The 18137-nt window shown below is 40.6% G+C and overlaps 2 protein-coding genes across 2 annotated transcripts in view; both read right to left on the bottom strand.

Moving 5' to 3' along the window:
* Nucleotides 1–1023: 1023 nt before the first annotated feature.
* Nucleotides 1024–10981, bottom strand: pycr1b (pyrroline-5-carboxylate reductase 1b). Its single transcript, XM_089005631.1, has 9 exons — nucleotides 10856–10981; nucleotides 10350–10443; nucleotides 8786–8856; nucleotides 7912–8091; nucleotides 7577–7684; nucleotides 6024–6137; nucleotides 3810–3902; nucleotides 2950–3113; nucleotides 1024–1757 (listed from the first exon to the last, which is right to left on the bottom strand). Exons 2-9 carry the CDS (start codon nucleotides 10414–10416, stop codon nucleotides 1574–1576), a joined length of 981 nt encoding a protein of 326 aa, XP_088861757.1. The 5' UTR covers nucleotides 10417–10443; nucleotides 10856–10981; the 3' UTR covers nucleotides 1024–1573.
* Nucleotides 10982–14264: 3283 nt separating this feature from the next.
* LOC148892651 (myeloid-associated differentiation marker-like protein 2) overlaps nucleotides 14265–18137 on the bottom strand; it is a 4552-nt gene continuing 679 nt past the window's right edge. Inside the window, exon 2 of the mRNA XM_089005632.1 lies at nucleotides 14265–16482. Within this exon, the coding sequence (XP_088861758.1) occupies nucleotides 15828–16482 (655 nt within the window). The 3' untranslated portion in view covers nucleotides 14265–15827. The remainder of the gene's footprint in view (nucleotides 16483–18137) is intronic.

Here is an 18137-nt window from a genome sequence, read left to right as displayed (position 1 = left end):
GTTGATGGCGAAATTAGAAGGAAATACGCTTTAATTTGTTTCATAAGCTAATTTACCATCTTTTTGATTGTAAATTCCAATTATCAAAGCCCAGAACATGTTTTGATACCATCAAAGCCAAAGTTTCTAAAAGGGATGCCATTCTGTTTCATCCATCGTGATTGCCAGTGACGCTGCTTCAAGCTCCGGTTGATTAAGAATCTCATACATGCTCAGTTCGAGATTTGAATGACTACAAAGTCATTCTACACACGTTTACATTTGCTCAGGATTAGCATATTTAAACTTGTGTTACCAGAAGTCAAGTCCTTTTATTCATCACATGCTTTGGGATGTGGTGGTTGAGTTTGCATCTTTGTTCACAACTGGTTTTGTTTCCTGCTGCTTATTGCTTTTCACCTTGTGACCTGTGAAGGAGAACATGGCCCGTAGCGAGCCTATCTCGGCCCCAAGGGCTGCATGAGTTGGACATGTTCATTTTTGAAAATTGGTGCCTGGTGAAGTGTAAGTCTGCATCCTGTTATTCGTTGAATTGGATTGGATTTGCCTTTATTAGTCTCGCAGTGGAGAAATTTACATTTCACAGCAGCAAAGTTATGAAAGGAATGAAAGTAGAAAAACAAAATACATGAGCTGCTGAAAAGGCAGCGGTCTTGACGTCAAAAGAACAAAAAAAAAAAACTAAATAACAAATAACATGACAACACAAAGACACAGTCATTCATTCTGAAGCACTTTCTGTACCCTCTTTGTTACACATGAAAGAGGAGAGGATCAAAGCGTCTCTTCACCAGTGGATCAGGGACATCATGGTGGAATGTGCACGTCGACTACAAGCTAAATGTTGAAAGCAAACACGCAGATGTAGCATCCATTGACGAAGAGATTGTCTCACATCTCCTGTCCCACATAAATCCGCTTCAATTCCAAGCCGCGACAGTTCCACATGTCCTTTAAAGCAGGAGCTGTTTGGTTGCAATCAACGGCATGGGAAAAAACACAAAGTGAATGGAAACCAAAAGCTTTTTTTTGTTTCGATTTGTTTAATGTGTGCATGAAAAGCAACCCCAACTCAGAAGCGTATGTCTTTACAAAATTGCTCATTTAAAACAATTGGAATATTAGAAAATATACAATAAGGATGGACTTTACTGAAGTGATACCGGTACTTTAAATTCACGATCGATCAGAACCGTGTGATCCATTGGACACTTGTCCAATAGAAAAACGGGTAACAATCAATGTCTTGATAACATTTATAAATGCTCTCAAGTGTTTATTGAGCAGAGAAAACACTTTGGCTGTGAACAGTCAAAATACACTTTACAACTAATCTATGTTGATGTGCACACTAGACAGTACAGGTGCAACACAACATAGTTGCACATGAAGTGGACATTTGCGAGATACTTTCATAGGAAATAACAGGCTAAAATAAATAATTTGGTGACAGAAATCTGGATCATTGGTCTGGCCCTTCCATATACCTTCGGAGTCAGCCAAGCATGGGGCATGGCTGAGATGTACAATGTAGGCGACGCAAGGCCACCTGGTTGGATTGTCCTTCTGCATTTTACTCTCTGTTCTTTTTCTTGATTCCAGAGTTTAGATTGTTGAACAGGCTGAGCCCTGATCTGCCGTTTCCATTGCCCACTCCGCCGACTGTGACACCGGGCTGCTGAAGCACTTTGTCCAACGTTGTCTTCTTAATGGCTGCTGGAGAGATGCGCTCTTGATCAGCCAGAAACTGGAGCTCGCTGGAGGAACAAAGAGAAAGCTCACGATCAAAGTCTATTCAAGCTTTAAAGGACAACCGACATCACTTTTTTGTTTTTTAACTGACATCAGAAAAACGTTTTATAGCATCTAAAATACCCAAAATACGCTGGATGATATTTTTATTCAAATGCAAACCACCAATAACAATGACTTAAAGTGTCCAAAATCTGCAAAAAATTGAGCTGCGAATTGGGCATTTTCAGAAAGTCCCGCCCCCAGTTCATGACGTAACGCCAAGACGTCTTGCATTGCTGGAGAATCAAAACAATGGCTTCAGATTCGGAGAATATGCTTTCTTGTTACACACCCAGTTATGAATATGATTCAAATAGTTCTAAAGAGGAAAGCATACATGTTTGCAATCGATTAAAGAATTTATTCCATGCCATTTTGAGGCAACTTTGGGGAGAAACGGATCACCAGAAAAGAGGCACAAAATGACGACCTCCTGTGGCCACCTCCGTTTCCACAGGCTGATAAATTCCTTATATGGAGCTTGGACACCCTCTTCTGGCGGCTTTTGGGTTTTCAGACCAAACAATACAGAAAAATACATTGACGTGATGGAAGGACTGCTACAATGTGTCTTTTTTGCGGTGTGGGGCGTTCCTTTAGTGACATCACGTACGGACTCGTCACCAACTCAAAAACAAGACTTCCTGAATATTCAGTGCGAGTCTTAAAACGCAAAATATAGCTATATGCCGTGGAATCTTTGTAAAATACGCTCAGTAGAAGTAATTTGAAGTGATTTTACAAATTATGGACACAACTAGTACGAGGCGTCCTTTGTCATTTATGGTTGCTATTTCAGAATCAGAAAGCATTTAATAGTCCCACAATTGAGATAAAAATTGAGAGGGGTGGGGGGGTCAAAGAAAAAACAAAGTTTTAAAGAAAAAAATCCTCAAGAATAAGTTCCTGATATACATTAATTTTGTCTGGATAGTACCCGTAACTATGAATGAACTCGACAAATTATTTTTTTAAATGATTGAATTCCATTATAAATGGACAAATCGTCAGAAGTATATTTTATTCATCAAACCACATCCACCATGAAGGATGTCACACAAAATACTGGTTATATCGCAAACCCTCTAAAGCAGAATATCAGCAAATACATTATCCATTTTGGAACAAATTTGACTGCGGGTCCAGTCACCTTACCGTGTCCGAATACAAGAGGCCTCCACTGCATTGATCAGAAGACTGCGGAAACCGCCGCTCTCCATAACATGAAGGGCGTGAATGGTAGCGCCACCTGGTGAGCACACATTGTCCTTCAGCTGACCAGGGTGCTGCTCAGAGTCCAGCAGCATTTTAGCAGCACCCTGAAAAACAAAAAGAACAAAAAGAAATCAGGAGGCGTTTCGACTGAACATAAAATTAATGCAGTTATTCATGTTTTTATTTTAACATATTGTGTTCAACAAATGAAATGAAATTCATTATTTATTTTTCAGATTCGTTTAAATCAAAAAAGAGGGAGAGAGGACTAAATGGCGGACTGGTTCGAGCGTTGACCTCACAGTGCAAAGGCCCAGGGTCTCGGCTGCGGCCTTCCTGTGTGAAGTTTTCGTGTTCTCCCTGGGCGTGCATGGGTTTTCTATGGGTACGCTGGTTTCCTCCCACATACAAAAAAAATGCATGGCAAGCTGATTGAACACTCTAAAATGTCCTTAGGTGTGAGTGTGATGCGGATTGTTGTTCATCTCTGTGTGCCCTGCCATTGGCTGGTAACTTGTTCAGGGTGTCCCCCACCGACTGCCCGAAGATGGCTGGGATAAGCTCCAGCAACATGTGCGACCATTGTGACAATGAAGCAGATCGGAAAATGGATAGATGGACTTTTTGGTGACCCACACAGGCCCGTATAAATAATGTGTTGTTAAATGTAAAATATACTTTAGGAATACTAAGACTTAGAAAAACTGAAATCCAAGATGTCAGAAGATTCTCTACCTGTGTGCAGGCTGTGATTGAATCAATAATTAAATGTAGGAAAAAAATGGAAGACGACCACTGACCATTAAGGCCTGAGCTCCAAGTCGGACAGCGAGTCTCCTGGGCAGGCCCATCTTGACTCCTCCATCCGCAAGTGCATCCAGTGCTGTGAACGCCTGTTTATGCACAAACATACCAACGTCTTATAAAATCCTCTGCAGCTCTTTGTGGGATATTGGCGCAAGAGCAGTGTCTGCCTTTTGTCATTAGATCCTACGACAGATTAACACAGGTTGCAAATGAAGCTGTGATGCAACATGCACAGAGTGAAAGCAGCAACGTGGATGTCTCCAAATTCACAATGAGGGATCTATATAAATCAGAAGTAACTTTTTTTTGAAGGGCCACATTGTTCTTTTGACTGTAACTATGAATGTCTAATTAAGTCATCAGATTATAATTACAGTAAAGTCTCGTTATATCGATATCGGATATAACGATATTCCCGGTTATATCGATACTATTTCTATGCACGCACGGAGAAAATTACATGCAAACAGGGTCGGATATATCGATATTTTTTCGGACTCCCTTGAATATCGATATAACGAGACTTTACTGTACATATTATAAATGCAGTGATACCTCAACCTACGAACTTAATTGGTCCAAGAAAGTGTGTGTGAGGCGAAAAGTGTGTCTTCCAAACATTGATTTCCCATAGGACACCATTAAAAATGAGAATAATCTGTTTCCGGGTCCCCATAAAACATTATTTTCTCCTAAATAAGCATTAAAACGACACAAAATATACCTTATTTTATATATAATAAATGTGCTATTGTATTGTAATTAAATAAACTGTACTGTATCATAAAGTCGTTTTATTTACCTTTGTGATGGTCGATGAAGTTGCCTCTTGATGCTATCCAAGTGAAGTTAATACCCTCACCCACTGTCCTCTGCTAGCTGCTTTTTGTTAATCCAAATCAACAGAAGTTTTCCAACCTCTTCTATTGCCTGAGACGTTGCTTAGACAACACAGAAACATCCTTAGCCACACGTAGCAATGGTCAATTTAGCATACTGGTACTGGGACGCTAAGTCACACAAACGCTCACTTCGTTCGTGTTTTTCAATGATCTCCGTCTTCTGCTCGACCGTAATTTTCTTTTGTGTCCTAAGGAGTTGCATAGCCAAAGATGGAAAGGAGCCATTGCTTCAGAGTGAGGCAGCCCTGAATTCTTGTTCAAGTGAGCCATTTCCTTCCAAAACACTTGAATTTCCAATTTTGAATGGATGAGATGAGTGTCAAGTGCAATTGTCTGCTTGGCCCAACCAATTGTATTTGTTTTTCTTAATTCTTTTAGTTGCATGAGAAAATTACCCCCGCCAAATAAGTAAACAATAGCACTTTTTGGACATCAACAAAAAGTAGTCGTTTCTAAAACTACTGACGACAGCCACAAAACAAGCTCAAAATCGCCATTGAGTATTTTGCTGGGCCATTTTTGCAGACGTGACATCAATCTTAAATCCAGAAAAGAACTACAAAATACTGTAAGTCCCAATGTTTGCATCATTGTCTAGCTCCTTCAAAAAGAGTGTGAAGACGGTTTTATTTAGAACCATGAAATGGTTGTCACATTTTTTGTCATATTTTGGGCAGATGTTTTATGTTATATTTGTGAAAGTGATGTTTTGTGGCTTCCTGTCCCCCATGGTAGCAATTGAATGAAGCCATTTGGTCATAAGAAGATACCATTTTTTTTGCATTTATCAACTGGATGTTTACAGATTTTTTTTAAAAACCATTATTAGATTGGTCTATATTTTATATGACAACAGGTCAAAGGGAAGAAAAAAAAAGTATCCAAAACAATCTGAAAAGGGTAGTGGAATAGATGAAGGCCTAAAGGTTAACCATAGTGGGGGTATGATGTGTTGACATAAAAATGTTAATGCTCTTCATTTTTATTATGCTAGACACCAAAAGTGAAGTAAAGGCTCAAGATGTGCTAATGTCCTGTTTCTTCATTTTCAACATGGCAGAATCTTGCTCCTAAGGCCAAACTATAAAGCAGCTAGCAAACAAAGAGAGGTGTAACTGTGTGTCTGGAAACAGCACAATCACACCTGCTGCAACTCATAGATAATACAGAGGCTGGACGGTGCGTTCAGCAAACACTCATCTAATCACACCTACAATCATGTCAGCAGAACCACTATGACCTCCAAAATCCCTACAAAATGTAAAAATGCAGAATGTAGTTTGTATCGTCAACCGAGTTACTTACATAGGCAGGTCCACTGCCGCTTAAACCGGTGACTGCGTCAATGAGGTCCTCTTCCACTTCAGTACAAAAGCCAACACTGGCCATCAGCTGCTCCAGCAACTTTCCATCCTCCACCTGACAGGAGGAATGCACAAAAGCTCATTTTCAAAAAAAGAAAAGGCGATCGCAGGTCGCAGGAGACAATCCAATGCAGGACACTCGTGGCAACTCAAGAAAGCCAGGAAACAGCATGGAAGCTTATTTTGCACCTCTGAACTGACTGTTGAATGTGCTAATTGCGAGGACTGGCAGACATATTGTGAGAAATGTAAATCTCTTTATAAAAATATAATAGGCAGCAAGGTGGTCAGGTTATGACTCCAGGCTACAACCCTCCCGTGGGCAGTTTGCACGTTTTCCCTTTGTGTGCAGGGGATTTCTCTGTGTACTTCATTTTCCTCTGACATTTAAAAAACATCATGGTAGCTTAAAGGACAACCAACATCACATCAGAAAAACGTTTTATAGCATCTAAAATACCCAAAACACGCAGTATGATATTTTTAGTCAAATGCAAAACACCAATAAAAATGACTTAAAGTGTCTAAAAAGTACTTCAATTTGAAACCGGAAGTGGCCAGTTTCAGAAGGTCCTGCCCCCTTGTTCGTGGTGTCACGACAAGACGTCTTGCCTTGCTTGAGAATCAAAACAATGGCTTCAGATACGGAGAATATGCTTTCTTGTTACTCATCCAGTTATGAATATGATTCAAATAGTTCTGAAGAGGGAAGCATACATGTTTGCAATCGATTAAATAATTTATTCCGTGTCATTTTGAGGCAATATGGGGGGAGGGGGGAATGTGGCACCCAAAACAGGCAGAAGATGGTGACAAAGCTCCGTGTGTAATAATAATACATGGGCTCCGTGTGTAATAATAATGCATGGGCTCAATGGGCTCAAAATGTTTGTCACAACACACAAGGATTCACAATGGCGTTATTTATGTGTTTTCCTTCTAATTTTGCCATCAACACGGATCAACACGAAGTTTTCAGACCAAACAAAGTACTGCAAAATGCATTGAGGTAATGCAAGGTATGTCCTTTCTCAGTCAGGGGCGTTTCTTTAGTGACGTAGGGTGAGGACTCGTCACCAACTCAAAAACAAGACTTCCGGAATTTTCAGTGCGAGTCTTAAAACGTAAAATGTAGCTATATGTGGTGGAATTACATATATATATATATATATATATATATATAAAATACGCTCAGTGGACATCATTTGAAGCGATTTTACAAATTATGGACACAACTTGTCCGGAGAAGTCGGTTGTCCTTTTATTGAGCACTAATTTGTCCCTCGGCACGACTGAGCGTGAATGGTTGTTTGGATGTGTACCCAGCGATTGATTAGCTTGCAACCAGAACCCGGTCGTAAGTCGGATGTTACCTGTACATCTACTTTGTTTTAAAATGCATTACAACAAACTAAAGCATAAAAAGAATGAAAAGGACCGAATAAACATTGCAATGAATTTTCTAGAGAGTGTCTGCATCGTTTCGCTCATTACCTCTGCGTGAGTGCCAGTTGCATATACTGTAGCTCCTTCTCTCACTACCACTGGAGTGTTGGTCATACACCTCATAACTTTGGGGGCTGCCCGGTACTGAAGCAATTTCTAAGAATTGTCACAGGTGAGATGAAGAAGGACTAATCAATAACAATAAAAAATATAGAAGGCACGTACAGTAAAGTCTCGTTATATCGATATCGGATATATCGATAGTCCCGGTTATATCGATATTTTTTCGGACTCCCTTGAATATCGATATAACGAGACTTTACTGTATATGATGATTCCCACCCCCAACAACAGCGGGGGAAAAAAGGAGGGGTGGGGCTGACCTTTTCAATGGAGCTGATGGTGACACCTGCAGCACAAGAGACGATCAGATGGCGATCTTCAATATTTGGCCCAATTTCATCCAAAACAAATGGAATAATGTGTGGTTTGACGGCCAGAAAGAGCACATCACTCTTGTTGACCGCCTCCTTATTACTCGTTGTCAGGCTCACCCCCATTTTCTACAAAAATAAATACATAAAGACATGAATAAATAAATAAAAATCAATAACTTAAATGAAAAAAAAATGCAATTAGAGCAACGAAGAGCTTCTGCATCAGGACAAGCCTACAATTGCAGCATATTCAATAGGGTTGCGTGATTACATTAAATAAATAACTACTGAAATATTATTCAAAACCACTATCCAGGGATTTAAAAACTTGATTCAACTAGAATCATCCAATCTATCCCTGAGCATTGAATTTTTGAACACCCTAATCCAGGGATTTCCAACCTGTGATCGAACTTCTATTGGAGGCCTACGGGATTATATTTTGCAGCAAAATACTTGATATCAAATTTAAGTATGAGTGCCGCCTCCACCTTTTGGCTGTGTTGCCGTACTGGGTGTTTTATGTGTGTGTGCTTGCATGTAGTGTGTTTTTAAATCTGTGATGGGCTACCACAAACGCAGGTTTATGAAGGTTTTGGACAAACCGGCTGGTATTTTAAATTATATTGTGTGCAATCCTGTTTGTTGTGTGTTTCGTTTTACAGCAAAGTCGGCTCTTTGTGGTTTGTCTTTACTGGATTAGGTTTTGAAGCTTTCAGAGAAAGCCAAAAGTCAAAATCCCAATGAAATTTGGATCAATTGTCTGGCGCTAATATAGAGCATCTGAGCATTTCCTATATTTTTTAAATGTTAAACTCACCCTGAGGCCAGTCACAGTGGGTAGGTCACTGTCTGGAGAGCTGGCTGTGATCCTGTGGGCAGCAATAACACCTGAAAAATGACATGAGAAAAGGAAGGGAGAAATGAGCAACAAAAGATGAGATGGACAACTGACCATAGATGCTATTGAGCATTTTTTTTCTAAAATGTTTAAGTGCATGTTAAAAGTAAGCTAATATTTTTCACTAAACTATTGTTAACATTGATGACATACGATGCCAGAGAGAGAGGGTACAGCTACGTTTTTTGGGGGGCCAAATTCCAAATTGTATGACCATTTGGCCAATGATTCCTGAATTCCAACCGCCGCGAAAGATCACCGGATGCTCCAGAAAATGATCCAATTCCACTCAATTACTGTCTCAAAAATTATTTACTTAACACGTTTTTGTTAATCTATGTATGCTTGCGGTGTATACTGTAATGATAAATAGAAAACTAAAATGTTCTTCCACTTGATGGCAATAAACCCGCGTATCTACTTCGTGTCCTCAAGTCAGTGGTTCTAAACCCTTTTGTTCCATCCCATGCTAGTCACCAACCAGTTTCTGCACAACCACTTCCAGAATTTATGAAAAGAAATACTGATATCATAATATGTAAGTAACAAAATCATTGTGTATTTAATTCTTTATTTACATACCTGACCAACTAAAAAGACATACAATACAGATACATAACAATCATTATATATTACGTATACATAAAATAATTATAATAATCATAATTGGTTTACTTTACAGCCATGAGACTTAATTAGCATTATCCCTAATGCCAATTAACACAATGACTTCTTCATTTCCAGAATTTGTTACTTTTTTCGGTTACCAGACCATTATCCCGGAAAATTATAAATTTCTCCCAGGATATACTCGCACCCCTAAGGAAGCATTCTTGCACCTGTAGGCGGTGCAAGTACCCCTGGTTAGGAACCGCTGCCTTAGGTTGTCAGTTTTGTGTTGAATTATCAGGCCAGGTTGCACACAACATTAGCTGTGTTGTGAGAACAGTAGATCATACGAGATAATCCTTTTTATTATACGTATATACTTTTTGATACAGTTTTGATGGTCTTAGATATGTGAGCTCATGAAAATACTATCCCGCATTTGGTCAAAATTTGCTCTTGCATTGCACTGAAATGCAAGTACAGTATGAAAATAAACGTCATGCATCCATTCATCCAAAGTTGTGGGCATACTGGAGTATACCCCAGTAGACGGGGTACACCGTGACCTGGTTACAAGCCAATGGTTAAATATACAATGCATAGTCAAACAACCATCAGCACTCACAGTCACAACTGAGGATGCTTTAGAGTGATTAACCTACCGTACATGTTTTTGGAATGTGGAAGGGAACTGGAGTACCCAGAAGAAAAGCCAGGCACTTCAGAAACAAAACGCAAACACCACACAGCAAACCCGGAGCCAGGATTTGAACCCAAAACCTGTGCGCCGTGAGGCGGGTGTGCTGACTAGTCACCCATTGTACCAAGGATAAACGTAAAAAAACATTTTCTGGAAAATGTAAACTGGCTTCACCTGCAGCCGTAAAACCTCTGACCAGTGCATGAGCCAGCTGTCCCGCTCCGATGAATCCAACACTCATTCTGAGAGATGATGTGGCCTCTGTGCTCTGCGGATCAAAATACAGTAATCATTTTGAGACACCGTCGCCAAAATAGCTTAAAAAGTCCCCCAGTTGTAAAACTATTTGAGCCCACAGACCGTCGACATTGAGGAGTAACATTCGACCTACTTCTGTTGTCACACCCATTGAAATACAGTACATCATACATCCCAAATGCAACGATCTTTCGATGCTACCAAATTTGATGCTGATTCACATGATGCCTGATTCACGTACGCCATGCTAATGCTGGAAGCTAGTCCTCTCTACTAGTTGGCTACACTGTTAGCAAGCGTTCGTAGATACTTAGTATTAACCGGAAAACTCGGTGATACTCCTTGAAGCAGAGATGACAGACATCGGTAGGATAAAAAAAACCTGTCGCCCATGACTGACAGATGACACCTGTGATACGTACCTTCTGGTATCGGGAAAAACTTGTGTGTCAACGTGGCTTGCTGCTCACACCGACTATCAGACAAGTACTCAGCAATCGTTACTGCCTCCCCCCCCCTCCCCAAACAAAGATGGCCAATCACGTTAGGCATACCACGAGTAACAGCCAATGAGAGGGTATTTGTCAGGGTTTGGGCGGGAGTTGTATACGTTTTACGTACCAAGTTTCATCAGCTGGGACGTCACATATGGGTTGAAAAGTAGGTTATGTATGTTAATTCTGAAATGTGGCAATTAAGTTACAAATTGTTGAACCGAGTAGTATAAACTGTTTTGATCCAGGACAAAATAATCATGTTGAGGGGAGTAAAGTAAGTACTCATAACTAATTACTGTACAAGAGGATTTTTCTGTAACTTTTGTTTTTGCATGTCCCTTCCAACATTTCAGATACTATTACTACTTGATACTGTTTTCTTTATCAAAATCAACTTATAGTGAAGTTTTTCCACTACTCCCACTCGATATTTCGGTTCAACTCACATTTTGCTCGTGAGTTAAACCTTTGTACAGTTTGACACGCTGTGGAAGGCACTTGTGGATAAAACATCTCTAATTGTTCTGAAAGTGTGCCCTGGTCTGTATACTTGTGCATTTGATTTGATTTAGATCTTGGGTTATTGATGGACTGATGGACCTTCGGTCAATACTGAGGAAATGCCCATCTCTTGAAATTTTATTATGGAGTAGTGGAATTTTGGCACAATCAATGTTGCAAGCACAAACCATCATTTTTGATGAATGCATTTTGTCTTATGCCAGTCTTAAAAACACCAATTTCTTCCTAATCTTACAACGCTCACAACAGTAAGACGTATCTACTTCCGTTGCATTTTGTTCGCCAGTTCACCGCATAAGCAAAGGTTCTTATCCTCTTTTTGATAACAAAACTGACAGTTAGTATTGTCCACCTTGCGTTTAAATCTCATCACCAGCTTTGCTGTGTGAAGATTGCATGTTAGCGCAATACTTGCGCCCGTATGAGTTTTCTCTAGTCACTCCCATTTCTCCTCAATAGCCCCAACCTGTCTGTGCCAATCCTAACTAGCGTTTAGCTTTTACTGTACAAAAAAAGCCAAACAATATTTGACATACCATAATCTATAATATTTTTCTTCAGGGCTATTACACCACTGCCAGTCGAAGTATATATTTTGCTGTAAAAAATAATGCAAGTCCTAAGGTTAAACTAAAAATCCACACCCACGCCCAACCTGTTCGTAAACGTTCCATCATATGTTCGTGCGACCAAAGACCACAATTGGTTTGACCGAAAAACAAAATTGTTGTGTAATTGCAAGCTACTGTATTAACTTTTCATGGCACATCGTACGTCATTTACTAATACAGTCAACTGGAGATGGAAAAAGTCAGAGCAGATTTGTTAAAAAAAGAAATACAAAATCTCACTGGATTGCCGTTTAAATCACCTTCCACGTCATGGTTCATTCGCCTGACTTTTCGACAGGCAATTATTCAATACTTTGCAGTTCAATGAACTAGCAGTGTTTCTTTTTCCACTGCTTTCCACCACTGTATGCACACTGGTTGGATAATTTGGATCAAACTAAAATGGGCCATTTTAGTCCTCTGAGTAGAGTAGGCGCTTACTAATGGGTGACACATGCCTACTATTGGGCCTGACCCGTGCGACATCATATTTTATTTGTTTCAGGTAATTGTGTACTAAGAGACCAAACCAATACTATCCACCCATCCATTATCTGATCTGCTCTTCTTCATGAGGGTCAACGTGTGTGCCTGGATTTTGGCCCAGCTACCTTTAAACACACAGAAAAAGTAGCATTAAGACTCAGTCACACAAAGAGACAAATTAGTGTGCAATTACCCAAATGAAATGCATGTTGTAGGAGAGGAATATATGGGGAATGCCAATGCATGAAGCGTACAAGCTACGTTGGAACAGATGCCCGAAAGTAGCGCGTGTATGGGAGTACTGTATTAGGCCAGATACGGAACATCAATTTCAACTATTAGCAGTCCGTCTATAAAACCCAGACAGACAATATGTCAGAGTCTGAACTCTACCAATAAGATGAAAAGGTTTCGTTAGCTGTCATCTGTATTTCTTTTGAAGTCTCAAGTGGTGATTTTTTTTTTTTTGTCCCAGTAACCGCCACTTTAACGTTTCACTTGACACAGCACATATTTGAATGAGACAGGCCCTTTCTTTTGTGTGCAGTGAAGCCTGCTCTGTGTGACCGACTTTCATGTCTATTTTGACACCATGATGCCGGACAAGAATGCAGCCGGAAGGATTGGTTACTGCTCACATCTATATAAAGCGGGGAGCACACTCTGGGGCTCCCAAAGGCACCAGCTGCTATGAACCTTTCCATCTTAACTAAAAAAAAACTAATATATTTTTGCCGACATTTATTGGACATTTTATGGGTGAAAATCTTCAGGCATGGTTGTTTGGTTTGGATGACACTGTTTAAAATGCACGGGAGAAAGTGCTTTATAATAGACACTGCAAGAACTAACAGCACACGAAGAATAAGTAATAGCCGCATTATTTATATATATATATATATATATATATATATATATATATATATATATATATATATACCTGTGTGTGTGTATATATATATACACCTGTGTGTATATATACACCTGTGTATATATATATACACACCTATGTGTATATACACACACCTGTGTATATATACATACATATATATATATACACACACACACACACAGGTGTGTATATATACACACAGGTATATATATATATATATATATATATATATATACACAGGTGTATATATACACACAGGTGTATATATATATATATATATATATGTGTGTGTGTGGGATTACGGTGAAAGGTGAAATTTGGGCAAGGAAAGCAATCCATTTAAAAGAACTCATTGACCTGGAAAAAGAAGTTGAAATAAAAATTCAACCAGTACGCAACAAACATGCAAACATTTGTGTCACATTAACCACATTTAAATTGTGCAATCATGAATTCTGTGTGTTTAAACTCCACCGGTTTATGGGGCAAGGTCAAATAGAGCAGTTTTTTTAGCTTAATGTTTCACAAGTAGGTGGCCTGGCCTGGTGATCAACTGGTGAGCATCTTAGGCTCACGGTGCAGAAGTGCAGGGTTTGATTCCGGCTATGGCCTGCCTGTGTAGAGTTTGCACGTTCTCCCTGTGCCTGAATTGGTTTTCTCCGGGTACTCCGGTTTCCTACCACATTTCAAAACCATGAGTGACAGGTTCATGGAACACACCAAAATGTTCCTCGGTATGAGTGTGAGCGCAGGTTTACGATAGCAAACGGTTCAGGGCGTCCCTTGCCTACTGCCTGAATGACAGCTGGGATTGGCTCCAGCATGCCTGGTGACCTTTGAGAGGATAAAGCGCATTGAAAAATGGATAGATGGATTCTTCACCAATGCAAAAAGCCATGTGTGTTTATTTTCTGTCACCTGCCGTTCAGCTTTCAGATAACAGGCATACCACGGATGCCACTGGCAGACCTCCTATTTATATGCCACACTTGTCTGCATTATTTTGCAAGGAATGTAAAAGAAAAAGAAGTGTTTGGTTCCATTCAAACGGATGTGTCCCATGTGGCACATACCAATTGGACGCTTGGGTGAGGCTGTCTATTCAAACTAAACCCCTCAAATAGAAGGAGGGATCAGAACAAAGGACCAAACTACCACCTTTTGGGGGGGTGCTCAAGCACATGTTGATTTCATTCCAAGTTTGCATTCTGGGAAGTATCCATACTAAACTTGACAACAATCTTGTGGAAAAAACAAACGTTTTGGCATTTTGAAAAGTTTCACACTCAGTCTTATCAAAATGATCCGTGTGGTATGTCGGTCAGGTCAGAGTTTGGTAAATTAGATTAGATTTGCCTTTATTAGTCTCGCAGAGGAGAAATTTATATTTCACAGCAGCAAAGTTATGGAAGGAAGGGAAAAGGAAAAGAAGAAGTAGAAAAACTAAATACAGGAAATGCGGTCAAGGCAGTCACTCTTGCGGCGCCATCTTGAAGTGAAAAGAACAATAAATAAATAAACAATAACAACACAAAGAAACAGACAGTCATTCAATCTTGAGCACTTTCTGCACACTCTTTGTTGCATGAAGCACTGAAAGAGGAGAGGATCAAAGCATTCTTTTCACCAGTGGATCGGGGACATCATGGTGAAATGTGCGCGTCTACATGTGCTACAAGTTAAATTTGTGAAACAGTGCTCCAGCACATTCATTTCAAAGTGAGTGCAGCGATCGTGAGGTGCATCATGAGGTGCCTCCCTGTGTGGAGTTTGCTCTCCCCGGGCCCGCGTGGGTTTTATGTGGGTTCTCCGGTCTCCCCAGATTCGAAAAACATGTGTAGCAGGCTGATTGAACACTCCAAATTGTCCTTAGGAGTGAGTGTGAGCGCGGACGGTTGTTTATCTCTGTGTGCCTTGCGATTGGCCGGTAACCGGTTCAAGGTGTCCTCTGCCTACTGCCCGGAGACAGCTGGGATAGGTTCCAGCACCCCCCACAATGCTTGTGAGGTTAAGTGCATTGGAAAATGGATTTGATTAACATGGCTATATTTTTCCATTCATTTCAAACTGCGTAATTCTGCTGTACTTGCGCACGGAGCAGCGATTGTGGATCCCTCGCTGTATGAGCTTGATAATTTTAAGAGCCCATGACAGACAGAGCATCTAAAAAAAGAGAACTTTTAATCTGCACCATTTAAAAGGCCAAAATCCCAACCGACATAATGGTAATATCGCAAAATTTGAGCAGTGTTTTTCAATGTTTGCTTTTTGTGTAAACGATGACAGTTATCCAAACGTTTTTGTAAACAAGCAAACCATTCTGCAAAAAAGATAAAAAAATAAAAGAAGTCTAAATATTGCCAACCACTTCCCCGCTCCTCAAGTGTTAGCGCCGACGTGGTGCGTTGGTCAAATGTGAAGAGACAAATCGAGACCTCTGCGAGTAGACGAGGTCTGCCATATAAAGCACCAAGTTGACAAAGGAGAAAACGGCCACCACCACTTTGCTGTCCCATGGGCACTTCCCTTGAGGACATGAGGACGGTCGCCAGGGTGAACCGTATTTGGTGTCAAAGCAGAACACGGGCCACACCACCGATGCGCTCAGGTAGAGCAACACCTCCAGCAGGGTGCACACCACCACGAAGCGATCAAAGGACATGCAGCGCACCGTCTTGGTGCGCCCGCACACAGACATGATGACCACCAGGGCGGTCAAAGTAAAGCAGAAAGCGTAGACGACCACGCAATAAATCGTGGCGGCGTAGAGGGAATACTGGCTCCCGTTAGCCAAAGCGCCAAAGATGATGCAGGCTACGAAGCCTTGGACCACTTTGAGGAGGCCGGAGACTGTTGCCATGTAACCTGCCACGGCTTGGCCCGGTCTGGCTCGGCACAGGGCGACCTCGGCCCCGTAGGACAGAGTCCCCAGGATGGAGCAGACAGTGACGGCGATGCGGAAATTGCGGACGTCGCAACCGGCGTAAGGACACTCGGATCGGACGAAGAAGAGGGGGTAGACCACCGAGGCTGTCACATACCTGCAAGGAAGCACATGAGGGGATTTTTTTTTATTCCGTCATCTTCTGACCGTTTATTTCTCACTAGGGTCGCGTTGGGTGCTGGAGCCTTTCCCAACTGTCTTTGGGCAGAAGGCGGGGGGCGGAAGGGGGGGGGGGGCAAATTCAAAAATAGATTGAAGGAAGAATGAATCTTGTGCAATTTTCCTGTGTGAAATGTCGATGCTTTGGTGGCTTTTACCCAGATACTGCGGCCTTCTCCCACATGGATTAATTTTATGCTTGTATTAAACAAATGACTTTTTTTTAAAGAATTATAACACCTGCTAGCAAAAGATCTGGAAAAAGTTGACATTTTGCCTCAAGCATGTTCTTTCCCGAAAGCCAAAGTAAGTTTTATGAGACCACATGAGACATATTTTATGAGACATATTCATGGCCCCAGGCAAACTCCGATGTTAAGATATACATACATATATTTTTTAATGAACTTCAAAATGTACTGACTGCAATCATCTACTGTATCTTGTAAGTATAAACACAACAGTTTGTGACTTGGGAATCACCTTTTTGGGTTTCAGGAAATGCAGTCGTCGGCAAAATATTAGAAAACATGGATTAGGATGTTTCCGGCACACAAAGACGAGCACAGTGAAGTTCATTCATTCCATTATTATTGTGCCAAACAGCAATCATTAACCTTAAAAGCACAACCGACGTCTCCGGACAAGTTGTGTCCATAATTTGTAAAATGGCTTCAAATGACTTCTACTGAGCGTTACAAAGATTCCACCGCATATAGCTATATTTTACGTTTTAAGACTCGCGCTGAATATTCAGGAAGTCTTGTTTTTGAGTTGGTGACGAGTCCGTACGTGACGTCATGAAAGGACCCCCCTTACCGTAAAAAAGACGCATTGTAGCAGTCCTTCCATCACGTCAATGTATTTTGCTGTACCCGTTTGGTCTGGGGACCTCGTGTTGCACCCAAAAGCCACCAGGAGGCCAGAAGAGGGCGTCCAACCTCCATATAAGGAATTTATCAGCCTGTGGAAACGGAGGTGGCCACTGGAGGGCGCCATTTTGTGCCTCTTTTTTTGGGTGAGAGATTTTCCCCCAATGTTGCCTCAAAATGGCAAAAATAAATTCTTTAATCGATTGCAAACATGTATGCTTTCCTCTTCAGAACTATTTGAATCATATTCATAACTGGATGTGTAACAAGAAAGCACATTCTCCGAATCTGAAGCCATTGTTTTGATTCTTCCGGAAATGCAAGACGTCTTGGCGTGACGTCACAAACTAGGGGCGGGACTTTCTGAAAATGCCCAATTCGCAGCTCAATCTTTGGCAGATTTTGGACACTTTAAGTCATTTTTATTGGTGTTTTGCATTTGACTAAAATATCATACTGTGTGTTTTGGGTATTTTAGATGCTATAAAACGTTTTTCTGATGTCAGTTAAAAAACAAAAAAGTGACGTCGGTTGTCCTTTAAGTTAAAAAAAATGGTTGGCTCAGGATTAAAAAAAATATTGGACTGTATTTGACAATTCATAACACTTGTCAGCACTATTTATCTTAAGCCAATAAAAGTGTTTTATGTGTTTGAGAAGGACTTTAGTGCACATCAATTGCAGACACAGTAGACGTGTTACTTTAGTTATATAAATATAA

Source organism: Hippocampus bargibanti, linkage group LG10 (assembly GCF_051943395.1).
Source record: "Hippocampus bargibanti isolate YZ-2025 linkage group LG10, ASM5194339v1, whole genome shotgun sequence".
In the NCBI taxonomy this organism is placed as follows: Eukaryota; Metazoa; Chordata; class Actinopteri; order Syngnathiformes; family Syngnathidae; genus Hippocampus; species Hippocampus bargibanti.
This window is presented reverse-complemented; position numbering and strand designations above follow the sequence as displayed.